This window comes from Biomphalaria glabrata, chromosome 8 (assembly GCF_947242115.1).
Source record: "Biomphalaria glabrata chromosome 8, xgBioGlab47.1, whole genome shotgun sequence".
In the NCBI taxonomy this organism is placed as follows: Eukaryota; Metazoa; Mollusca; class Gastropoda; family Planorbidae; genus Biomphalaria; species Biomphalaria glabrata.
Window position 1 is genome coordinate 27,779,750 of NC_074718.1, and position 26,837 is coordinate 27,806,586.

The 26,837-nt window shown below is 39.0% G+C and overlaps 2 protein-coding genes across 6 annotated transcripts in view; both read left to right on the plus strand.

Moving 5' to 3' along the window:
* LOC106056662 (ATP-dependent 6-phosphofructokinase-like) overlaps nt 1–19,165 on the plus strand; it is a 31,086-nt gene extending 11,921 nt beyond the window's left edge. The window contains exons 6-18 of one of the 2 annotated variants that reach the window (XM_056039580.1): nt 168–330; nt 802–921; nt 2,736–2,897; nt 3,870–4,100; nt 9,033–9,196; nt 9,385–9,533; nt 9,683–9,794; nt 10,866–11,031; nt 12,487–12,594; nt 13,574–13,697; nt 15,291–15,459; nt 15,991–16,117; nt 18,121–19,165. In XM_056039580.1, the coding sequence (XP_055895555.1) occupies nt 168–330; nt 802–921; nt 2,736–2,897; nt 3,870–4,100; nt 9,033–9,196; nt 9,385–9,533; nt 9,683–9,794; nt 10,866–11,031; nt 12,487–12,594; nt 13,574–13,697; nt 15,291–15,459; nt 15,991–16,117; nt 18,121–18,267 (1,942 nt within the window). In that variant the 3' untranslated portion in view covers nt 18,268–19,165. The remainder of the gene's footprint in view (nt 1–167; nt 331–801; nt 922–2,735; nt 2,898–3,869; nt 4,101–9,032; nt 9,197–9,384; nt 9,534–9,682; nt 9,795–10,865; nt 11,032–12,486; nt 12,595–13,573; nt 13,698–15,290; nt 15,460–15,990; nt 16,118–18,120) is intronic. The other variant, XM_056039581.1, reaches the window with a different exon arrangement.
* A 2,204-nt stretch (nt 19,166–21,369) lies between these two features.
* The window catches only part of LOC106056660 (zeta-sarcoglycan-like), a 41,596-nt gene continuing 36,128 nt past the window's right edge, over nt 21,370–26,837 (plus strand). The window contains exons 1-2 of one of the 4 annotated variants that reach the window (XM_056038401.1): nt 21,371–21,630; nt 21,845–22,039. The gene's annotated coding sequence lies outside the window, so the exon portion shown is untranslated. Of the gene's footprint in view, nt 21,631–21,844; nt 22,040–26,837 lie in introns of all 4 variants that reach the window. The other 3 variants (XM_056038400.1, XM_056038402.1, XM_056038404.1) reach the window with 3 other exon arrangements.

The following is a 26,837-nucleotide window of genomic DNA, read 5'->3' on the forward strand; positions in this document are numbered from 1 at the left end:
AAATGTTTTAGAATAAAACGAAATATCTCCATCCTCCCACCCACAACACCTACACATACACACGCACAGGTCATGCTCAGGAAATAGTTAAGTCCTCTGTAAGTTGGTCATATGTTCCTCTTGCCATCGACCTTAATTTGTGCCGTGTCACTAATGTATTCGCACAGCTCCAGACGACTCAGAGTTGTCGGCATTGTGTCTAGCATCGTCAACGACGTCTGCGGAACGGACATGTCCATAGGAGCGAACTCGGCCACACAGAGGATACTTGAAACCTTGGACGCCATAATGACCAACGCTAGCAGCTCGCAGACTGCATTTATAGTGGAGGTTCGTATTTTATTTGTAGAGTGGAGGTTCCTTTTTTTTTTTCACTTTTGTTTTTGGATACATCAGTTTTGCTTATGTCATCAGTTGTGGAGCTGTTACATTCTAGGAATCCCTGTGGGCTTTTGACTCTTTTTTTTTTTACCTCTTTTGTGGGCTTTCTTAGCCTCTTTTTGTTAAGGGAGGGGGGTTCTCTTGCTCTTGTAGGGCTTGCAAAAATAAAACAGTAAAAATGGTATTATTAAAAATATATCTTATCTCACAGATTTATTATTGTTGGTCTAGATCTATTACAGATTGAATGACATGACTGACCCAAAGTAGTTGATACAACTACACTTCGTATAACCTTTTGCTTGTTTTTTAAACCGTTTCAGAAAACAAATGATTTATATAGTAGTTTAAGTAATGTAAACCTGTACATTTTTTTACCACCTTAAACACTCCCTCCTCTCCCCCATTATTCGTCTGCAGGTAATGGGTAAAACGAGCGGTTACCTGACCTTGGCTTCAGGAGTTGCCTGTGATGCCAGTATGATCTTCTTACCGGAGTGGCCTCCGCAGGGAGATTGGAAGGAAGAACTCTGTAATAAAGTACGTGATTGACAATATTCTCCACCTCTGGGTTAAATACCCCAAGTCAGGTACGAATGAAGGCAAGGGTAGGCTACAGAGGACTCATGGACATTTACATGTGTAAAAAGACTTAGTAGGTCCTTTGAAGGAAACCATTTCATTGTCCACACAGATTTAAGAGTTGTTAGCCAACCCTCTTTCCCCTACACTCCACAAGTTATGCTATTAAATATGTCCACTTACCGAGACTTCAAGGGTGGGTACGCGACATTTTGACGTGGCCTTATTTGACGCAGCCGTTTTAGCGCGATGGTCGTTTTGGCGGGGCAGTTTTGGCGCGAAAGGTTCTAAAAATAATTGATAAAACACAAATCGTTTCATAATAAACTTTTTTTCAAAATACTATATTATGCTATGGAACAATAAAATAATTTTGACCATTTCACGATAGCATATTGTGTGGTATGTGCATGAGACATGTCAACTATATGGTTCCGGGTTCGAACCGTACTCGACGAAATCCTCCTCCATTTCGTCGAAGGTTTGGGCTAGGATGTAAAAATCTTCTATTTTGAAGGATTACTTGTAACTTGTCAAATATACAAACTATGAAAGGTTAAGATTCTTATGTGAGATCATGATATTGACATGCTTCCTTCGAAAGTGTACGAAATGCGTAGGACGAGACTACAATCATCACATTTATCACAATCATCCTATTCATCGCATTCATCACATTCATCACAAATTCATCACGTTTATGTTTTCTTTTATTTTTAGTTTGAGAAACTTTCAATTAAATCAAACATTTCCGTGCACATAATTGCATCGAATCTTTTTCTATTATTGCTTAATTTTTTTTTCAAATATTAAACCCACACACACACACATTATAATGTTAATAATTACACACATTCCAAATCTAATGGGCAAAAATAAGTTTTGTATTTACATTAAAAAATATACAAAGGTATAAACTTACTACAAATATAGATACAAAATATAGATATGATTCATTCTTATTAAAAGCATTATAAAATGAACATGTATAATGTGACCTAACCACTGCGCCAAGACATCGTTCTTCGGAAAATTTATATTATAATTTCTGTACTATTGGCGAGTGATTTCATCTGAAACTGTCTGACTATTAGAAAATTTCAAGCAGAAGTTTATAACGAAAAAGTGGTCGCTATTAAAATTAACAATAGATGCAGATAAGATTCGCGTAACATTATGTTGAAATATGCTTGTTAAATATGATGTACGAAATTTTGAGGAAATGTGTAATGTTAGAATCGACCTCAGTCTAATAAACAATTCATTACAAAGTTTAGTTTTATTATAGAAATATTAGAAACACGTCAAATGATTCAAAAATTATTTCAAGAAAAAGAGATAAAAATTTTATATTTCATTCATTAAAATTAAAAGTATAAAAGTAAAGTTCCCCTTTCAGACATTGTGGTCAATAGAGGTCATCTGTTTGTATGGTCAACAGTTAACGAGGGTGTCATGCGGCCAGCACAACGACCAACCGCCTTTACCTTTCCCCAACTAATGTTAGCACTCGTTATATCTTGATGGACTCAGAAGCACCCCAAATATGCTGGAATTAAAAATCCGAGTTTTCAACAGGATTCAAACCCGGGACCTTACGGTTACATCCACCGCGCCTCCAATAAACTCGTTACTGACATAATGGGAAAATAAGAGACTTGAATGTGACAGTTGCCCGGTTTTTAAAGAGCTCGATGTTTCATGGTATTGACGAACAGATCTCTTGTGCATTGAAATGTTTGTATTGATCTCCCTATCCCATTGTCGGTCAGGTGAGGGACGATTTGTTGATTCGACAGCAAGGCCTCATGATCATCAAGTCGGAAGGAGCCACGGACGTACAAGGACAGCCCATCACCGCCGAGGAAATCTCGAAAGTGTTAAGAGAGAAATTAAAGATCATAAGCCAAATTACCGTGCTAGGGCACTTCCAGGTGAGTCAGACATTTCCATTTGAGTCAAACACTTTAGGTGAGTCAAACACTTCTAGGTGAGTCAAACACTTCCAGGTGAGTCAAACACTTCTAGGTGAGTCAAACAGTTCCATGTGTTAAGCAAGAGTGAGTATGATGAGAGAAAAAACAGAATGTAAGGGAATCAGAAGCTCAAGACTGGACTGATGTAAGGTGGCTGAGTCTTAAATTGCTTGGCTTCTCGAGTTCGAATCTCATTGAAGACCGAGACTTTAAATTTCAGGATTTTGAAGAGGACACATTTCAGTCCACCCAAAATCTTGTTGTTACTTGACATTTGTTGAGGAAAGTACATTCGAATAGCTGTGGTGCTGGCCACCTTGTTAACTGTCAGCCAGAGATAAGCATCATCTGCCTTATATTTCTCAAGGTCTGAAAGGGGTAATTTTCTTTCCTTTTTTTTTACTTGTATAATAAAAAAGATCATCGATGAAAAGCTGAATAAGAAAAGTACAGATTAACGATTGTGCGAAGTTAAAGGGTTATAGTAAAGGAACCCAAATATAACATAAAACGTTTCAATTTCTACTATTTGCTGACACATTCTTCTTAGTCTGTAATGTCCAAAAAAAGTAGCTAGATTTGTTAGTGCTTCATGGTAACTACGTCAATGATATTGTGTCTGCCTCTATCTATAATTAATTATACTGATTTGTTTTTCTTCAATAAGAAATGGATAATGGTACATTCCTAATGCATCTACTGTCTATGTAGTCATCCATTGATTTGAAAAAAAATATTGTTAAATAAACTAAAAGGTCAAAAAAATGCATGCATAAATATAACACAACTTGAAGAAATCATTGGCCTTCCGACTTTAAATTGGGTGTCACTCGGCTGAAAACGACATACTTTTAGTTAATTGATGTTTTATTTAGTGATGGTTATTACATCTAGATCTCTAATGAGATCAGTTGTTGTTTTTTCTCTCAGAGTGGTGGCGTGCCAACAGCCTATGACAGATTGCTGGGGATACGAATGGGGTCAGAAGCAGTTTTACTCATGAAAGACGGGCCTCTGGATGCCTGCATCGTGACGATCAAAGGTTGTGAGATGGGCTTTATGTCATTGGAAAAATGCCTTGGTTTTACCAACGCCACAGAGAAATTTCTGGCAGAGAAAGACTTCAGCAATGTCGTCCGACGTAGGGGAAAGAATTTTCAGGTACTTATTATACTGTCCAGTTGCTTTGGTGAGCAATTTGGAAAGTGAAGTGCCGATACAGTTTGGGGCTAGCGGCCGCCGCAGGCTCTGCCAGGGTGTAGCAATAGTAAAGAATCTAATTATAAAGAATTAAGTAATAAAGATTGTAAGTAAAAAAAAGTTCCCCTTTCAGACCTCATGATGTATAGGGAAGATGATGTAAAGATCATCTATTTTTATGGCCCACGATTAACGAGGGTGTCATGTGGCCAACGCAACGATCAATCACCTCTACTTTTTCCCCAAATGATTTCAGGTACCCATTACAGCTTGGTGGACTAAGAGTACCCTAAAGATTCCGAAATATAAAATTCCAGTCTTCACCAGTTTTCGAACCCGGGACCCACGATTCGGAAGACAAGCGCTTTAACACTAAGCCACCTTGTCTCCAATAAAGATTGTAATAATTAACAATTGTCTTCGAGTTCAGCATTTCACACGACGGTCAGACCGATTTGTGACCAACTGATTTTGTCAATTTAAAGTTTGTTCTCTCGGAAGAAAAACATCAGTTCTTATACTGACCGCACCTGTCTCTGGTGCTAGCCTTACTTCAGGTCTCTTATACTGACCGCACCTGTCTCTGGTGCTAGCCTTACTTTAGGTCTCTTATACTGACCGCACCTGTCTCTGGTGCTAGCCTTACTTCAGGTCTCTTATACTGACCGCACCTGTCTCTGGTGCTAGCCTTACTTCAGGTCTCTTATACTGACCGCACCTGTCTCTGGTGCTAGCCTTACTTCAGGTCTCTTATACTGACCGCACCTGTCTCTGGTGCTAGCCTTACTTTAGGTCTCTTATACTGACCGCACCTGTCTCTTGTGCTAACCTTACTTCAGGTCTCTTATACTGACCGCACCTGTCTCTGGTGCTAGCCTTACTTTAGGTCTCTTATACTGACCGCACCTGTCTCTGGTGCTAGCCTTACTTTAGGTCTCTTATACTGACCGCACCTGTCTCTGGTGCTAACCTTACTTTAGGTCTCTTATAGTGACCGCGCCTGTCTCTGGTGCTAGCCTTACTTTAGGTCTCTTATAGTGACCGCGCCTGTCTCTGGAGCTAGCCTTACTTTAGGTCTCTTATACTGACCGCACCTGTCTCTGGTGCTAGCCTTACTTTAGGTCTCTTATAGTGACCGCGCCTGTCTCTTGTGCTAACCTTACTTTAGGACTCTTATAGTGACCGCGCCTGTCTCTGGTGCTAGCCTTACTTTAGGTCTCTTATAGTGACCGCGCCTGTCTCTGGTGCTAGCCTTACTTTAGGTCTCTTATAGTGACCGCGCCTGTCTCTGGTGCTAGCCTTACTTTAGGTCTCTTATAGTGACCGCGCCTGTCTCTGGTGCTAGCCTTACTTTAGGTCTCTTATAGTGACCGCACCTGTCTCTGGTGCTAGCCTTACTTTAGGTCTCAGAGGATTCTAATGTATACTTAATTGGAGCAGTGGTTGGATGGGGAGAGAGAAGGAATAAATGAAAATAAAAACAGACCGGGGGTTGGGCCGCGATGGTAAATTTGGCGTAAGGAGAATTGTCGAAAAAGGGGCCAAATCCAATTGTAAGGGAAAGTATAAATACTTTTTGAGACCAAGGTGCGGAGTGTCCGTCGTAGACTCGTTAGGAAAAGCAGAGAATGAAGAGTAATTATGTGTTAATGCCCTTCCTGTTTTGTGTTACGTTTACCCTTATACCATCGGGGCTTTAGAATGTATGATGGTTGAGAAAGGTTGGCATATTCTTGGAGAAAGAATTTGTTGAGACGTAGCCATTGTTAGCCGCTTAGTTAGAATAGAGACGCACCATAGTTGACGGACTTTGAACAAGACATTTAATGACGTCACGGATTAATGGGTCTAATGTTACAAAGTTTAGGTTCAGCTTTCAACTCAACTTTATGTTCAGCTTTCAACTCAAAGTTTATGTTCAGATTTCAACTCAAAGTTTATGTTCAGCTTTCAACTCAAAGTTTAGGTTCAGCTTTCAACTCAACTTTATGTTTAGCTTTCAACTCAAAGTTTAGGTTCAGCTTTCAACTCAAGTTTATGTTCAGCTTTCAACTCAAGTTTATGTTCAGCTTTCAACTCAAGTTTATGTTCAGCTTTCAACTCAAGTTTATGTTTAGCTTTCAACTCAAGTTTATGTTCAGCTTTCAACTCAAAGTTTATGTTCAGCTTTCAACTCAAGTTTATGTTCAGCTTTCAACTCAAGTTTATGTTCAGCTTTCAACTCAAGTTTATGTTCAGCTTTCAACTCAAGTTTATGTTCAGCTTTCAACTCAAGTTTATGTTCAGCTTTCAACTCAAGTTTATGTTCAGCTTTCAACTCAAGTTTATGTTCAGCTTTCAACTCAACTTTATGTTCAGCTTTCAACTCAAAGTTTAGGTTCAGCTTTCAACTCAAAGTTTAGGCTCAGCTTTCAACTCAAGTTTATGTTCAGCTTTCAACTCAACTTTATGTTCAGCTTTCAACTCAAAGTTTAGGTTCAGCTTTCAACTCAAGTTTATGTTTAGCTTTCAACTCAAGTTTATGTTCAGCTTTCAACTCAAGTTTATGTTCAGCTTTCAACTCAAGTTTATGTTCAGCTTTCAACTCAAGTTTATGTTTAGCTTTCAACTCAAGTTTATTTTCAGCTTTCAACTCAAGTTTATGTTCAGCTTTCAACTCAAGTTTATGTTCAGCTTTCAACTCAAGTTTATGTTCAGCTTTCAACTCAAGTTTATGTTCAGCTTTCAACTCAAGTTTATGTTTAGCTTTCAACTCAAGTTTATGTTCAGCTTTCAACTCAAGTTTATGTTCAGCTTTCAACTCAACTTTATGTTCAGCTTTCAACTGAAGTTTATGTTCAGCTTTCAACTCAAGTTTATGTTCAGCTTTCAACTCAAGTTTATGTTCAGCTTTCAACTCAAGTTTATGTTCAGCTTTCAACTGAAGTTTATGTTCAGCTTTCAACTCAAGTTTATGTTCAGCTTTCAACTCAACTTTATGTTCAGCTTTCAACTCAAGTTTATGTTCAGCTTTCAACTCAACTTTATGTTCAGCTTTCAACTCAACTTTATGTTCAGCTTTCAACTCAAAGTTTAGGTTCAGCTTTCAACTCAAAGTTTAGGTTCAGCTTTCAACTCACGTTTATGTTCAGCTTTCAACTCAAGTTTATGTTCAGCTTTCAACTCAAGTTTATGTTCAGCTTTCAACTCAAGTTTATGTTCAGCTTTCAACTCAAGTTTATGTTCAGCTTTCAACTCAAGTTTATGTTCAGCTTTCAACTCAAGTTTATGTTTAGCTTTCAACTCAAGTTTATGTTCAGCTTTCAACTCAAGTTTATGTTCAGCTTTCAACTCAAGCTTATGTTCAGCTTTCAACTCAAGTTTATGTTCAGCTTTCAACTCAAGTTTATGTTCAGCTTTCAACTCAAGTTTATGTTTAGCTTTCAACTCAAGTTTACGTTCAGCTTTCAACTCAAGTTTATGTTCAGCTTTCAACTCAACTTTATGTTCAGCTTTCAACTCAAGTTTATGTTCAGCTTTCAACTCAAGTTTATGTTCAGCTTTCAACTCAAGTTTATGTTCAGCTTTCAACTGAAGTTTATGTTCAGCTTTTAACTCAAGTTTATGTTCAGCTTTCAACTCAACTTTATGTTCAGCTTTCAACTCAAGTTTATGTTCAGCTTTCAACTCAACTTTATGTTCAGCTTTCAACTCAACTTTATGTTCAGCTTTCAACTCAAAGTTTAGGTTCAGCTTTCAACTCAAAGTTTAGGTTCAGCTTTCAACTCAAGTTTATGTTCAGCTTTCAACTCAAGTTTCTGTTCAGCTTTCAACTCAAGTTTATGTTCAGCTTTCAACTCAAGTTTATGTTCAGCTTTCAACTCAAGTTTATGTTCAGCTTTCAACTCAAGTTTATGTTCAGCTTTCAACTCAAGTTTATGTTTAGCTTTCAACTGAAGTTTATGTTTAGCTTTCAACTCAAGTTTATGTTCAGCTTTCAACTCAAAGTTTAGGTTCAGCTTTCAACTCAAGTTTATGTTCAGCTTTCAACTGAAGTTTATGTTTAGCTTTCAACTCAAGTTTATGTTCAGCTTTCAACTCAAAGTTTAGGTTCAGCTTTCAACTCAAGTTTATGTTTAGCTTTCAACTCAAAGTTTATGTTCAGCTTTCAACTCAAAGTTTATGTTTAGCTTTCAACTCAAGTTTATGTTTAGCTTTCAACTCAAGTTTATGTTCAGCTTTCAACTCAAAGTTTAGGTTCAGCTTTCAACTCAAGTTTATGTTCAGCTTTCAACTCAAAGTTTAGGTTCAGCTTTTAACTCAAGTTTATGTTCAGCTTTCAACTGAAGTTTATGTTTAGCTTTCAACTCAAGTTTATGTTCAGCTTTCAACTCAAAGTTTAGGTTCAGCTTTCAACTCAAGTTTATGTTTAGCTTTCAACTCAAAGTTTATGTTCAGCTTTCAACTCAAAGTTTATGTTTAGCTTTCAACTCAAGTTTATGTTCAGCTTTCAACTCAAAGTTTAGGTTCAGCTTTCAACTCAAGTTTATGTTCAGCTTTCAACTCAAAGTTTAGGTTCAGCTTTCAACTCAAGTTTATGTTTAGCTTTCAACTCAAGTTTATGTTCAGCTTTCAACTCAAAGTTTAGGTTCAGCTTTCAACTCAAGTTTATGTTCAGCTTTCAACTCAAGTTTATGTTTAATATGTATGTATCATTTAGCACTGAAATTCACATTTAGAGTTGCTTCAAATATGCAGATGATTACGTCAAACGCGTGTCCCTAGGTCAATCTAGTCATGCATCTAAATCAATGACTTAAACTCTGTCAAGTCTTTGGTTTTCCGGGCTGATTCAGGCAACCCATTCCATGCTTTAATAGCCCTACGTTTTTTTTTTATGTCTTCCCTTCATAGTGTTTGCTCAGCTCCTATGTGCTCTTGCACAGTATGCGGTCATCCCCGGTAAGCAGCATGGCGATCCTGGCCGGCATCAGGCGTGTGGGCATCATCCAAGTGGGCATGGACACCCTAGGACAGTGTATTGTGTGCAAGGCTTTCGTCGGTTACTGCCAGAGCAGGTTTGATTAGAACTGTATAAAGACACGTTTTCCACATTATTTTTTAATTGCAAGGTGCATAACTCGCAAAAGTACAGAAGATTTTAAAATTTCATGAATTGTCTTACTTAGATTGTTTTCAAGAAACATTTACAATGTAATTCTGCGCCTATAGAAAACGTGTTCATGCATATACAATTTGTTCACAGAGGCTACGCTGTAATTGGAATAAAAGATGGCTTCGAAGGACTCTTGAGGAGACAATTTATATCTCTGTCCTGGGACATTGTCAAGAACTGGACCTCTGAAAATGATTGCTTAGGATCAGGCAAACAGGCCGCAGAGCATTACCAGCTAGGTTCAAAAAGAGTTTTTGATTATATTTTTAGATAATCAGTTGTTTTTCTTTATTAAGGTCGATAGTTCTGTAACTAATTTCATAATAATTTGACACGTGACAGCACAAACTAATTGATAACTTGGTAGCTTGTCTCTTCACACTTTAAGATTCATTGGACGCTGCTGTTAATGAGCTGAATATATGTGGCTTGATTCTCTTGGGTTCATTTTCTGCTTATGAGAGCCTGTGTACCTTGTACGAGGCGAGACTTCAATACAAGTAGGTCTGCTTGAATGTCTTGATCTTCTTAAATCAATGTTATCACAAACCGTCTATATGTAGACCTGAGGTGGAGTGTTGGGGGGGGGGGGCGTGTCTGGTGATGTCATCGTTGGTTACTTCCAAATCCCTGTCCAGTAGCTTGACGACTGAATTTATGTTTTTAGCATATCAAGACATGGGGGGGGGGGGGGGGGGGGATAGAAGTAGCGCGGTGGCTAAGTCGTGAAGCGCTGGCTTCCGAACCTGGAGAAGATTGGGATATTGAATTTCGGGATTTTAGGGCGTTCCTGAGTCCACCCAGCTCTAGTGAGTACCTGACTTTAGTTGGGGAAAGTAAAGACGGTTGGTCGTTGTGCTGGCCACATGACACCCTCGTTAACCGTGGGCCACAGAAACAGCTGACATTAACATCATCAGTCCCATAGATAGAAAGGTCTTGAAGGGAAATTTTCCCCTTTTTTAAAATAAAGATATAATTAACAAAAGAAATCAGCTCAAAAATGTAGTAAATATGTTGCATACTTCCAAAGTAACCACATGGTCCATTAGATCAATCAACGAAAAAAATAGTCAAAACTAGCATTCAGAAAACATAAAACTAGTCTCATTTAAAGGCTCCCTTCCACTATCTTGGCATAGGTATACTCAAAACATTTTATATCCCCCCCCCCCGACATAAACACTCTTCACGAGAACTCGTTGATAATAATATTTTTTAACTAAACCATCTTTTTACCCGTTGTCAGTTTCTCAAAACATAAAGTACAGTAAAACTAAAACTTGAACCAGAGACTAGAAATTAAGACCTTAAAGTCATCTCAAACTCTGGATTGTGACGGTATCATAATCTTAAGAAACAGCTCTGCCATCATAATAATAATAATAATCGCGAAGGCATTATTATTTAGACCTTTTTAAAGCTTTTAATGATTTAATCATCAAAGCTCTGTAAATGACAGACACCGATTGCACCCGTGGCGCTATAATAAGGAATGCTTGAATCAGAGTCAATGTTATCGAGCTTGTTATATGTCCATATGTCACTTCGCCCTTCCTGGACATTCACAGAAACTTAGGTATCCCAATGTGCATGGTGCCTACCGGTATTCTCAACAACGTCCCTGGTTCGGATATCACCGTGGGATGTGATTCGGCTCTGAATGAGTACGTCACTTATTGTGACAAGATGACTAGAGTTGCCCATGCCAGCAAGAATTATGTCTACGTCATAGAGGTAGGTCCTAGGCTTTTTTTCTTATCAAATAGTCTGGGTTGTTTTTTTTTGGGCCCTTACAGCTCCCCACCTCATCACATGCTAGCAATACGCTTAATTAAAACAAAGAAAACAACAAGCCATTGCAATGTTCAGTTTTTGCTTCATTTATAAATTTAAATATTTTTCTATACAGTCGTGTTACTTATGTTTCGGCTGTAAAGTTTCACTTAATTAAAAAGGATATTTGCAATATCTATCTACTAACAAATCAATTAAAATGATTTCCCAAAGTTCACGAGATGAACAAAGACAAGTACACAGAGTACAACTGAAATAAAATCTTTGTCAAAGTGACGAGTGAACACTCTGAAGAATAACTACGTCATAATTTAAACCAAACTATGTGTCAGGTCAAATTGAACATGTGCACAATTATTTATCGAAACTAACAAAACATGAATCGATAAAAAAATTGATCAATTAGTTTATTAATTATTGGTTATCAGTTATTATTTGTATCATTATTTGTATCAAAAAGGGGAAAAGTTTAGCTTCCTTTTTATGTTCTGTACAAGTTTTTTTTCCTCACTTCCCATTCAATAATCAGCTTGATTAGATGTCAGTATATAAATCAATAAAAAAATTAACCAATTAATCAATTAGTGGTAACTAATTCTTTTTTTTCTAAAGAAAAAGGGAGCTAGTTCGTGTAGTATTTTGATAGATGGTAGTGATTTTGCAGTTCTTTCCTCTAGATAACCTTTGTTTAAAAAAAAGGATTTTAGTTATATTTTGCTTGTTGGTATTGTAGAACTTTAAATAAATTGTCAAAATATTTCTTTTGTAAAAAAAAAAAAAGAAAAACTCAATATAAATTTAATTAACCATATACACAGATTCAACTTGAGAAATAATAATTTGAACAAAATCGAACTAACTATAAATACACATTTACGCTCTCTAGCGTCTCTAATCACAAGAACATTCAACTAACATTCACGTGACATCCTAACATAAATTATGACAGACCAGTTCAAAATTTCATCATTCCACACCGCCAAAAATACTAGTACCCCCTTTTCTAGTCGTAACTTTATCATTACCTTGGAAACACACACATAACAAGGGGCTGAATCCTTTATAACAGGGGTTCTCAACCTGTGGGTCGCGACCCCTTGAGGGGGTCGATTGACGATTTGTCAGGAGTCGCCTTAAGACCATCGAAAATATGGATTATATTTTGTGTATTATTCTATTGCTGTGTATGTATGGGGAGGGGAGGGAGGTCGTGGCAGAGCGGGGGATAGTAAAAAGGGGTCGCCAAGCTTAAAAGGTTTAGAACCGCTGCTTTATAAGATGCAGCTGAGTTTAAGGAAACATATTCAAAGTTGTCTCACCTTGGAGAGTTTATTGAAATGTCATTTCAAACTTATTTCATTTCCGCCTTGCTAATGTCAATTTTCTTTGGCCCAGACTATGTGTGAGAACGCAGGTTACCTGACCACTCTAGCTGCCGTCTGCTCAGAGGCGGATGCTGCCTACATTAGCTTGGAGCCATTCACCCTGAATGATCTTTTGAAAGTAATTTCCTTCGAATACTTTGTTTTGTTTGGCATAATAGGTGATGTCTAAGAAAATAAATAATGTGTCCAAAAAATATATGTTTGAGTGAATATAGTGTGTGTATGTTATAGTATAGCTCCTCCTTCGTGATCAGAGATGAGCACATTGCTCATGTCCTATGAACTCAAAAATGACTGTAAGTCATATCCCCGGTTTTAAAAAGCAGGCCGCGTACGTGGCATTGGTAGGTGGAAGGAGTTAAACTTTTTGGTGTGGCGGGAATATAAGGTCCAGGTCTCTGATGCATATAATACTGACGGGAGAACTACAGTACTGTAGACTTTCAGTTTTGTAAATGTGCTGAGTCATCTCCATTTCCACACTTGTCCTTGAAGTTTGCCAAAAGCAGCACTTGCACTAGCAACACGAAAGTCCACCTCATCATCTAGGTTGGCGTTTGCTGATGTAGAGCTTCCCAGATAGACAAGCTTTTTAACGTCGGTTAGTTTCTGACCATCAATAAGAATGTCTGATCCTGTGACAGATTTATTTGAAGGAGGTTGGTGCAAAACTGTGTTTAGTATGTTATAGTATATCAGTGGTCCCAAATTAATTCACATTTAGAATAAAGTAAAGATCATATAAAATATAAAACAGTATGAATGAGCTTTTCACAAACTAAACAAACCGAACTAACAGACTGACTGAAACGTGCGCTAATTTACAATTGTTTAATACTATTTTCGAAAATATCACTGTCATAATTATATCCTTCGAATAAGATTTTGTTTGTTTGAGCAGTCATGTTTGTTCGCATATCTTCATGTTGTCAAGGCTCTGTCTTGCTTTTTTTTCCCTTAAATCTTTAGTTTCTTTCTTTTGCTTAAAATCGAAAGCGTTCAACTGTTAGCTTAGTACGCGATCATGCGTGACACTGTTACCTTAAGCTTATAATACTTATTCACACTTACTAACTGATATCTACACATCTGACCAGGATGCTGACCACGTGAAGCGAAAAATTCAACAGTCAGGATGTCGCAGTGCTCTGATATTGATTGGAACAAACTCAAGCGAGTTCTACAATACCGACTTTGTCCGTCAGTTGTTTGCAGAAGAAGGTAAAATGTCCAATTTTGTTTAGGGCGTGTACCCAATATAGTAAGGGCACTGTGGCTGAGCGGCAAAGCGCTTGGCTACCGAAACTGGGATTCTGGGTTCAAACTCCGGTGAAGACTGGGACTTTGAATTTCGGGATTTTTAGGGCACCGCTGAGTCCACCCAACTCTAATGGGTACATGGCCTTAGTTTGGAAAAGTAAACGCGGTCGATCGTTTTATGACACCCATCTCGTAAATCCTGGCCTTAGAAACAGATGCCCTATAGATCGCAAGGTATGAATTAGGAACTTTACTTTTATTAAATCTTTTTCTCTCCTATAATCCATATTCATAACTCAATAAATTGATATGGTACGATTAGGAATTAATTATTTGTTTCGGGACTTAGCGACGATGACGTGATAGTTTTAAAAAAGTCAGAACGAAATAAGAGTCGACACAAACAAGACGTTTTTCATAACAACGTAGCATTAAGGGGCATTTTATGAATGGCAAGAAGTAGGTGACATTCGACGGTTCCCTTCATGATTATATAACGTGTTTAATCTTCAACACAAGAGTCGACTACCTCTATTGATTGTTCGGCCTTTCGCCGGTGTTATCTGCAGTTCTTTCAGTGTTACCTCCATTTGGGTTGGTTTTCATTCGACACCGCGGAAGCACTTAACAAAATAAAGTTAAAATAACTTTTTTTCTGGGTCCGATGTCTTTTCTTCTTTTCGTAATAAATGTGTGCCATAAACTCCGTGGAAGAACATCTAAAGGGCAGTGTCCCTTGAAAGGAACAAAACTTATTTATTTTATAACGCTTATATCTATCAACTGTCTATCTGGGGGGATTAATGTACACCATGTTTCTCCCACTTCCATCTCTCGGAATTAACTTGAAACAACACAATCACTTTTTGTCCATGACAGGACATGAATTAATAACATGAAAAAAGAACCAATTAGTTAATTAATAACTCGTAACTATTTAATTTTCGTTTACATAGGAAAGGGAGATGAAACAAAGTATTGAAATATATGAATTGTGCGTTTTCCCTTATATGAGCTTTAAGTATTTAAAAAAAAAATTTTTGTTGTTATTTTCATTATAACTAGTTTGGACCACCGTAGTATCATCGTACAACTATAACTTATTCCGTCTCAGTCTCTGTTTTGTTTTTTAGTGCTCTCAAACGTAATAATTTGATGCTAAGAAAATGAGCAATCTGGATTAAGCAATAAAATATTATAAGAGTATTCTGAACCGTAGTAGTAAATATCTCATTCTATTACTTGTATATACAAATAAAAAGTAAAGTACACCTTTCAGACCTCACGATTTATAAGGCAGATCTGTTTCAATGGCGGACATCAAGGGATGGTTTCACGTGGTCAGCACAACGAGGAACTAAATATTAGATCTTTTAGAGTTTGGTGTACTTAGGAGAGTCCTAGAATGCCAAAAATGCAAATTTCCGTCATGTACAAGATTTGAACTGGAGAATTCGGAAGCCATGTGCTTTGCTACTCAGACATCACGCCTGCCAATATATTCACAATAAACTGTTTTAAAAGTTAATGCTCCAGTTGTTTTTTTATTTCTAGGAAAAGGCGTGTTCTCCTGTAAGAAAGGGGTCATGGGTCACGTCCAGTTAGGTGGACACATCTCTGTCTGGGACAGACAGAATGCCATAATCCATGGCTTCCGTGCTGGAGAATGGCTGCTGAACTACGTGGACAACGTGCCGGTCAGCCCTGAAGGTATTCTATACGAGTGAGTGTCAGGGACAACCTTTTTCAACAAAGCTAATATCAACACTGTCTGTCTGATAAACATTTTGAACACGTTATTTCTCCCACCCTCATTCTCGAATTAACTTAAAACTTTACACAATTATTTAACATAAATCACTGAAAAAACGACCAATAAGTCAATAAATTCATAAACAACAGGTAATTAATTATTTTCTTTGGTACAAACAAGGGAAATAAATCCTTCAGCATTCAGAGCTATGGCTATATATGTGTTTTCCCCCCTGATATAATTGTACACGTTATTTCTCCCGCACTCATTCTCGGATCAAGTTGAAACTTTATAAAACTATTTATTAAATCTAATAAATTAAGAATCAATTAAAGATTTACCAATTACTTATTAATTAGTTATAGGTTAACTATTTTTTTAATAACAAAAAATGGAAATAACTGATACATTATATATAGATATAAATGTAAATGTGGATTTCTGCCGTTTAGTGTCTCTGCCTGTTTCATTGATTTATCTCACTGTGTTTGTCTATTTCAGCCCTGGACCCAATGCTAAAGTTGTACTGTCTGTATCGAAGAGAAATATCAAGTTCAAGACGATAGCCAGACTTATTTGCGAGACCGACTTCGGCACACAGAACCCCACGTTTAACTGGTGGATGAAGGTCAGCGGATAGTTTTACATACTTACACGCTTTAGTGTCAGTCGAATCCAGCTAATCCAACTTATTCCAACAGCCGTTTATTCGAACAGATTCCTAAAGTACAGAAACAATTCCTATTCCTATGATCTTATCGGACCAGCCGGTTATCAAAACTGAAACAATCGTGCATTGATGTGGTCTGATCGATGAAACGAATTCAATGGTGTGCCTAATGTAAACGCTGCTTCAATTGTGTGCCTAATGTAAACCCTGCTTCAATTGTGTGCCTAATGTAAACCCTGCTATAGATATAACTGTTGGTGCCACATATGAAGTATTCTCTTTTTCATGAAGTTTGAACGAGTATTAATCTATATGTACAAACTCAATTATAATTATCGAGATTGTTTTGTTATTGAGACTGGCACAATAACCCTAATAAAAAAGTAGGACATTTGATGTTAAATTCATCTGCTTCTTTGGCCAACGGTTACCGAGCAGGGTGTCATGTGGTCAGCACAACGACTAACCCCCTTTACTTTCCCTGACTAAAAATATAAGGTATTCAGAGTTGAGTGAACTCATGGGAGCCCTAAAAATATCAAAATTCAAAGTATTCACCGAGATTCGAACCCAGGAACCCGGGCTCGGAAGCCAAGCGCTTAACCAGTCATCACCGCGCCCCCTAAATAACTCTAACCCCTAAACAAATACCAATGAACTATGAGAATGATTTTAGTCAAACAGCACAACATAAGCACACCATGACTTACGTATTCCAGAGAGCCCCAGGGGAGCATAGGGCCGCAACCACACCTCTCCACCCAACTCGGTTCTGAGCAGCTATCTTCATCTGCTCCCTTGTCATTGCAGTACCCTCAGCTTCACTGATGACTGACCTCTTCCAGGTTTGTATAGGCCTGACCACTTTCCCGTTTCCTTGCGCAATCCAACAAGCACACCGATGGCGCTGGTGCGCTGAAAACTATGAACATCAACAAGGTTTCTCTTTGTATTGGTTTAACAATCTTTCAGGTCAATGTTATTATGGAGTAAACACTAGGACACACAAATATGTAGCTCAAGTTATCATATACAATATGTGTTTTTGTCTTTTGATAAATAATTGTACATAGTGAATTGTAATTTGTAATTAAAAAAAATAGTTAATTAGAAAGCTAAAAAAAATTTCTTGTCTTTTATTATTGAAAAAATAAAGTGGACCTGTATTATGGGTGATACTGTCAAAGTGTTAAATCCAGGCATTCTATAGAAAGTGATTAAAATGTACTCGAAGTTGTCACGTATTTTATTACATGTAGATGTCTTTTATTTTCTGTCTCCCACTTCCATGCCATAGATTTGATAACTCAGGTGGAATACTTCAAATAGTTTATTTCTATACTAGAATAATGTGGCTCATTTGGCGCTAAAGTGATAACTATAATAATAAACCAAGGTTTCCAATTACAGAAATGCCAAAAAATCTTCCTTTTAAAAAATAAAACTCTCTCCGTAGCAAGTTAAATGAAAAACTCTCTTTTTCTTTTCACTAACAAATAAATCACAGACTATGTTCCAAAGCCCCCCCCCTCCCCCTTCACAAAGCAAAAAACAAATCTTGACACTAATAACTATGACTTCTCAACTTCCAACTCATATGACACCTCGAATGCATTCCTCCACCTTCCGAGTTGACAGAAGAGACAGACTAATCAGAATTCTCCTGACACAAGCATTTCATCAGACCTTTAGGTAGAAATGGATATAGAGAATTGAATTCCCAAATTTCCAGACTCGCCAGGCAGTCTTTAGTAGAGAATTGAATTCCCAAATGTCCAGACTCGCCAGACAGTCTTTAGTAGAGAATTGAATTCCCAAATGTCCAGACTCGCCAGACAGTCTTTAGTAGAGAATACCTTGGCCGTTCTATGGAATGCCGGATTCCTTCATTTGCCAATAAAAAAAAGATCTAAAGATCTTGTACATTTCTGTAAACGATTTCGCTGTTTATCATTTGACAGTTACGCCCTTTGCTCAGAGTAATGGCGCAGCACTTTGATGTTGAGTATGAACTGGAGATATCAGACGACACCAGTGCCGTCTCAGACGTGGAGGACACCAACATGTACGACATGCTGAACGAGCAGCACAAACATTCCCATGGATAATGGTCAACTCATTGGTCACTCCATAGGCCATTCCAGAAGGAACTCTGCTGGATCTGACAATGACTCACAGGAAATTCGATAAATGTTTTTAAAATGCAGGTTTCTTAAATACATTGACCTGGAGACACTTTCAGACTAATTTCTAAATAATGTCTTATTTTTGGATAAGGCAATTCAGTTCTGCACACTCTGTTGGAATCCGCTAAAATTATATAAAATTATATTATTATTCATTTTGGCAATGACTACAGCAATATGATTGTGATTCACTGATGTTGTTACTGTTTCAGAGTCTCTAGTAACAATTTATTCTCCATAAAGTAAAAAACGAAACAAATACCTTTCATTACTTAAATTTTATCTCTTGTCTTTTATCTCTTGTCTTTTATCTCTTGTCTTTATCCTTTTTTTGAGTGACATCTTATATATTATAAGACAAAGATTTCTAAGGAAAATTGTCTTCAATGTTTCGTCTTTAAATGGCTCCATGTATCTTGATTGTTGTGATATGTTACCTGCAAACTGCCAAATCAATATTAAGGCTCTTATTACTTCTTACTAGTGTCCACATTTTATAGTGCTGACTTTATTGTTTTGGAAAAAGAGCCTTAGATTTCCTGTGTCAGATTTTTGGAAGCAACAAAAGCCGATTGGTATGCGTTTGAAGTGTTTGATATTAGAATATATGATTGAATTAGATATAATTGAATTAGATGTAATTATATATGATTAAATTAGTTAGGATTAAATTAAATAAGAGTGAGTTATGCATCATTGTATTACATATCATTGAATTAGATACCATTTAATAAGATATTATTGAATTAGATTATTTAATAACCAACTAAGAATGACTTAAGCTTAAAAGAAAAATTTATAATTAAAAAAAAAGAAGTGTGTTCTACAAAACATATCATTTCTTTTTTCATATTAAAATTGATCATAAATTGTTTTTTTTTTTTGTTTGCATTCTTGTTATAGTTTGAGCACAACAAATGTTAACAACTAGTACAGATATACTTGGTTTTGAACAGATGTACAGATATACTTGGTTTTGAACAGATGTACAGATATACTTGGTTTTGAACAGATGTACAGATATACTTGGTTTTGAACAGATGTACAGATAGACTTGGTGTGGAACAGATGTACAGATATACTTGGTTTTGAACAGATGTACAGATATACTTGGTTTTGAACAGATGTACAGATAGACATGGTTTTGAACAGATGTACAGATAGACTTGGCTTTGAACAGATGTACAGATATACTTGGTGTGGAACAGATGTACAGATATACTTGGTGTGGAACAGATGTACAGATATACTTGGTTTTGAACAGATGTACAGATAGACTTGGTGTGGAACAGATGTACAGATATACTTGGTTTTGAACAGATGTACAGATAGACTTGGTGTGGAACAGATGTACAGATAGACATGGTTTTGAACAGATGTACAGATAGACTTGGCTTTGAACAGATGTACAGATATACTTGGTGTGGAACAGATGTACAGATATACTTGGTGTGGAACAGATGTACAGATATACTTGGTTTTGAACAGATGTACAGATAGACTTGGTGTGGAACAGATGTACAGATATACTTGGTTTTGAACAGATGTACAGATAGACTTGGTGTGGAACAGATGTACAGATAGACAAATTTGCACAACGTTGTTAATAATCTTCAACATTTATTATTTCAACATGGCCAATTTAGTTCAGACGGTTACAATAAGATTGTTAAGTACTGACAAATATTTAGAAACAGTAAGTGCCTGCCTTAAACGGGTGTAGGGTCTGGGGTGTAGATGCTGCTCAAGGGTTTTTCTGTTATAGGATCTTGTAGGAAAATTAATGTCATTTTCCCAATTATAACATATTGTCATTGGCATATTGTGAACACTATAAGTTGCAAGTCAGACTTTTATTTTGTGCACAGCTCTAAACAACACTCATCCTGCGGGGCCCCAACTAAATCTCCCACTGGACCCTGGCTTCCAATGATCTTATAATGTACTCACACAGGTAGAAGTAGATGAAGCAAAGTAGTGGTCGAGATTTATGAAAATAAAAATGTGAACTTGTTGAATTTGTCACTTAAACGAAACGAAAAAATTGAATCTAGCTTCGAATTTGAAGAAATCGTTTATTTATTTGTAGGCGATTTACAATTGAATAATTACTTGAAGATCGATCAGTGAGGTGAGCACAGCTGACTCAATCCTAAATAGCTGGCTGTGGCCTGAGCTTTCTGGTGGCATCTGTGATGAATACAAAGTCTGACTCGTTGTTATAATCCATTCATCTTTATCTACACTGTCTCCCTCTAGGAAGTTAAAAAAAAAAACAACTTGGAACGTTTGATCTAATAATAAAATTAAAAAAAAAAAGGTTCAATGATTGATTATGATATGTATCATCTCTGGCTCGATTAACTAGATTTAAAGATCTAGTATCTGATTACAAATAAGAATTCAATCAGGACTATTCTCAATAAGAATAGAAGAGGAATAACTGTTCAAATCAGGAGAGAAGTTATAAGTTGAAGAAAAACAAATCTAGAGTGACTAATAGAACTTCTGAATAGAGGTATTATAAAACTAGTGTTTAAAAAGTTTTAGTAACTTTTGTATACTGTAGATATGCGTTTAAAACCAAAGGGATGTGTTCAAAGCTGGACTAAGTTAGTGTGCCTTGTTTCATCATAGTCACTCCGCTGGTGCACACATCTGGGCTAAATACCCATCACCCATCGCAGGATTTCTCCTCTGAGCATTTTTTGTTCTCCCTAACTGCAGCCCCTCCTCCTCCTCCACCTCTGGAGCCTTCGTTTCCTCCATTTCCTTTTCCCCTTGGCTTCCTGTGTGTGTAATACTATCAGTATGTGTGTGTGGGCAAATAGAGAGCGAACGAAGAGGGCAAGAAGAAAGAGTTGAGGAAGAGCGGGATATGAAAAGAGAGAGAGAGAGGGGGGGGGGGGGAGAAAGGTGAGAGGGTGAAATAAGTGAAAGAGGGCGAGAGAGGAGCTGAGGTTAAATTAACCTTACGTTTCCATTTCCCCTACTCTTTTTTTTTTCTCTTCTATTTTTTTTTTTACCCGTGAGGTAAGTACGCTCGTCTGCTCCGTATTACCGCCTGAAAAGTTTTCCGGAAGCAGATAAAAAGTGTCTTTCTTAAAGGCACAAATAAAAGTGTTCTAATCGCTTTATAGATGAGCTTCACAATATATGTTCTAAACACTTGGATGTATCATCTTTCATGGGATATACTACTACTTTGAATTGTAAAAGTGTATAGTGCTGCCCTATAGGCAATGATAATATAAAAATCATCTTACTGTTGCTTTCAAATTACGCGTAAGTACTACTTATGACGTGTAGAGCAAGATCATCTGGTCTTTCCTTGTAGTCTATAAAAAAATGTGATATGTTTATAGTTGTATTGCTTTCCTGGCTAGTGCCACAATTAAAAACCATATCCCCAAGAGTGTGGGTTATGTGTTTGTCCTCTTATAGAGAACAAGAAACGTGTTTTTATCTCAGAATACGAACTAAAAGTATTGTTTCACAGGTCTAACATATATTCGCAGATAGAAACGTCAACAGATTTCCATGGAGTGAAAACCCACAATTTTGGGATAGACTAGAGGCTGGGGGTATTTGGATGTAAATAGGAAGGATGTGTTATTGCCTTGCGATCCCCAGCGCAACATTCCAAGCCTTTAGAGAGTGACTGCAGCATTGACGTTTGTGTATCGCAGTCAAGGTGAGAGAAAGATTCTAGAAACAACTTTGAAATATAGGCCGTGGCGTAGCTAGGTATATGGCGTTCGGGTGGGGGGTGGGGGGTGCTTGACCTTATTAGGGGCCCCTGCATTTTGACATTATGACAAGAGATGAGCTTAATACATTTGTAAGTCTAAATTCCACTTGCTGCAGTGTATAAGGAAAATAATAAAAAATAATCAAGAATCGTTTAATGACTAATTCCCTTGTTTATTGTCGAGATAATGTACACGTCACAAATCTCAACTCATATAGGTGGCCTCACTTCCTGCTTTCTGTGCAGCAACAGGTCATCTATAACATCATCTAGATCAATGCTGTCTAGTATTTTTGTCTCCATGTGAATAGCAAGATTACATGGCAGTGGCGTAATATCCAATATATACTTTTAAAAAATTTAGGACATTCAGTTGGGGCCCGGTGGGACTTTCGAATTTGTACCCCCTCCCCCTCCACCCTAGCTACGCCACTCAATGTAGGCATAATAATATTGTTACGATTCTCTTCTACTCCGGCCTTCTATAAACACTGCTAAACACAACACAACACATCAACACATCAAGAACCTGCCAACAAGAGCTCCACAATAATCTGGTACTTTAATAATGAGTGAATAAGTAGAAGACAACCAATACGACACAATTGGCAACACAATAAGCTACTACGAATGTTAAACTGTACATCACCGTATACAACTCTACTGTCTCTATTTCTTCCTAGACTCGTACATAACACTTGAGGACTCCACAAGGACCGACTTCATGGCCAACTAACAGTCCTGGTCTCAACGCTCTCCGGTCTTGAACTGCCGCTTTCTTACACACTGTGTCACTCGTACCGCAGGCTTTCGATCACATGACCATAACATTGGTCATATTTGTCATCGTAGTACTGTCCCTTGTCCATGGCCCCGCTGACCTGAGTGATTCACGGGTGTGTCAGCTGAGCCTATAGTTAACCCTTTTGCGCCGCAAATAGGGTCGTAACACTGCCCCCTTCTCAGATTTGTCCGTCCCGGACAAAATCTATCACACGACATGGGCAGTGGAGGTGAATCGATGCAGGAGGAGGTCTATCGGTGGGGGCGACAATGGGCTTATATTGCCATCTCGATGGAGCCATCTGCGTTGTATTCGGCGTATGTCTCTTTCTCCTACTCCAGGTGACCTTCACCTGGCTGCACTGACGTCGTGGTTGCATCGCCATGCACTTTGGACTGAGCAAACGTCGCCTTCTTCGGTCGCTCACTTCTGAGGGCAGCCACTTAACACACGGGGAGGGATAGGATGTCAGGACTGGGGTCACCAAGATCGCTGGCCTATCAGGTTGTTTCATAGGGTTTTCAAGAGACGGGTTTTTGGGAATGGGTGTCAGGTCCACAGGAGGAGAGATAGTGGCACACATCATCTTCAGGCTTGTCCGGAGGGCAAACTAGCGGAGCAAGTTGGCAGCACTCTACTTGCGAAGGACCCTCATCTTCAGCATCAGGCTCCAGTTCACTTACTTGACCATCACCAGGTCTCGTCAGCTGGACAAACGTCTGTTGGGTGCAGACCTTGCCGATGGGTTTCTTGGAGTTGGCGTTCTCCCTGCAAAGCTCGACACACAAAGTTCTCGCCAAACATCTGAGTGCAGCCATCAGGATTCGGGTCCCTCTCATCAGCACTGACAGATTGACAGATGTCTTTAATGTCCCCAGCTACAGGCTTGATGTAAGACACAACGTTGTCTGGTTCTGTCTGGCTGACGGAGGCGCTCATTTCTGCAGCAAAAGCGACGGCTGACTACACACGCCACTACCCCCATCTGTGCCACCACCTTAGATCTGTCCGTCCCGGGCAGATCCAGCTTCACCATGGTACTTGTTGAGTCTGTCGATGTGGACGACCTTCAGTTTGGATCTTGGGCTCTTCTGTATTCGATACACGACATCGTTGATTCTTTTTATCACGCGGTAGGGTCCTTCCCAGTCTGTTTGAAGCTTTGGGGACTTGCCTTTTCGTCTTTGTGGGTTGTACAGCCACACCAGATCGTTCTCATGAAACCCAGCGGCATTGGCCCGTTTGTCGTACCTTGTCTTCATCTGGTCACTGTTGATCTTGATGTTTCTGCGGGCTAGAGCGTGAGTTTTCTCCATCCGTTTTCGGAGATTTGCGACATAGTCTGTCGAAGAGGCTGGCACATCTCCCGGGATCCCGAATAGCAAGTCACAAGGTAGTTGCAGCTCTCGGCCGAACAACATCTTTGCTGGAGTGTAACCGGTGGTGCTGTGAATCGATCCTCTATATGCCATAAGGAACATTGGGATATAGGTGTCCCAGTCCTCTTGACGTTCATCGACGACTTTCGACAGATGTTGTTCCAATGTTCGGTTAAATCGTTCCACCATTCCATCTGACTGGGGGTGAAGAGGGGTTGTGCGTGTCTTTTCGATGCCGAGTACCTGGCACATCTCTTGAAAGATCTTGGATTCGAAGTTTCGACCTTGGTCGGAGTGTAACTCCCTGGGAGGACCGAATCGGCTAATCCAATTCTCCACAAGTGTTTCCGCTATGGTGGTGGCTTCTTGGTTTGGTATCGCATACGCTTCAGGCCACTTAGTAAAATAGTCTATCACTACTAGAACGTACTTGTTTCCTCTCTGGGATTCAGGAAATGGTCCGGCTACATCGAGCGCTATTCTTTCAAAGGGGTTACCGACGTTGTATTGCTGCATACGTCCCCTCGTTCTCCTGTGCGGGCCCTTTGCTGCCGAACATACGTCGCATCTTCGGCACCATTCTTCTACATCATCCCGGTAGCCGAACCAGTAAAACCGCTGGCGTACTTTTTCAAAGGTCTTGTTGACACCTAAATGTGACCCACTGGAATTATTATGGATTTCTTGCAGCACCTCAGCAACTCTCACTTTAGGCAACAACAGCTGTAAGCGATTGCATGTCCCATCTGCCGTTTCCCAGACCCTCTTGAGAACTCCATTGTCGATTGCCAGTGAGTCCCATTGTGCCCAATATGCCTTGGTAGCAGCTCCTTTATCAGAAAGGTGATGCCATTCTGGTCTTTGTCCGTCTTCCTTCATAAGCAGAATGGGAGCCAGGTCCTCATCTTTTAACTGGTCTTCTCGGATTCTTTCGTCGGACCATGACCCGGAAGCTTGTACCCCAAGATGTCGACAATCAACGATAACTTCCTTTTCTTCAACCTTGCTGCAGTGTTTACATTCCATTCTGCAAGGTCGTCGAGACAGCGCGTCAGCATTCTGGTGAGTTTGTCCTTTTCGGTGTTGTGTCTCGAAGTCATAGGTTTGCAAACGTTCAATCCACCTGGCGACTTGTCCTTCCGGACTTTTAAATGACAACAGCCATTGTAGAGCAGCGTGGTCTGTCCTAATGATAAATTTTTGCCCATATAAGTATTTGTGAAAATGTTGTATGGCATCCACAACTGCCAGTAGCTCACGTCTTGTGACACAGTAGTTTCTCTCGGCTTTGGACAAGCTCCGACTAAAGTACGCTATGACTCTCTCAGTTCCATCTACCTTTTGGGATAAGACAGCACCTATTCCGGTATTGCTCGCATCAGTGTCAAGTACGAACGTCTCTGCTGGTATCGGGTAGGCCAGAATGGGCGATGAAACAAGAGCCTTTTTAAGTCTCTCAAAGGCCTCATGACATTCCGTTGTCCAAATAAACGGCCGCTTCGGTTCTGTCAATTGATGAAGGGCACTACAGAGGCTAGAGAAATTAGGCACAAAACGTCTGTAATACGTGCAGAGTCCAAGAAAGCTTCTTAACTCCTGGATATTAGCGGGGATCGGCCATCCATTTACGGCTTCAACTTTATCCGGGTCTGTGCTGACTCCCTCCTTTGACACGATGTGCCCAAGGTACTTGACAGTCCTTCTGAACAAGGAGCACTTCTTTGGATTCAATTTCATTCCAGCGTTTCTAATTCGTTCAAACACTTCCTTCAGGTTTGCAATATGTTCCTCGAAGGTTCTGCCTATGACGATAATGTCATCTAAGTAAACAAGACACGTGGTCCAGTTGAGTCCTCTTAGCACATGCTCCATTAGTCTTTCAAAGGTGGCTGGGGCGTTACAGAGGCCAAAAGGCATCACGGTGAATTGCCAGAGACCATTACCAGCAGAGAAGGCTGTTTTATCTCTGTCCTCGGGGTGTAGTCCCACTTGCCAGTAACCGCTCTTTAGGTCAAGGGTGGAAAAGATCTGTGACCCAGCAAGTGTGTCCAATGTGTCGTCAATCCTAGGAAGCGGATAGCTGTCCTTGTGTGTGGCGTCATTTAGTAATCTATAGTCGACACAAAATCGAGTGGATCCATCTTTCTTCTTTACCAAGACTATGGGTGAACACCACGGACTGTTGGATGGTTCAACAACCCCTTGCTGCCTCATTCGTTCTATCATGTCCATAGCTTCTTGATGTTTTGCTAGCGGCAGGCGACGTGGTTGCTGTCGGATGGGCCTAGTGTTTCCTGTGTCTATTCGATGCTGGATCAGGTTTGTTCGCCCAACGTCCATTTCATCAGATGGCAATATGTCAGAGAACTCTCTTAGGAATCGTTCTGCTTTGGTGTACTGTTCTTTTGACAAGATCGTTTTGGCTTCTGCCAGAAGTCTAGTAACCTGGGGTTCACTGGGCTTGAGTATTCCGTCGGGATTTTCACTGCTGCAGTTTCTTATCATCTCTAGAGCATGGCAACCAGCGATGAGGCTTCCTTCCCGTAAATTTTTCTCCTCTGTGCCGAGGTTCATAATT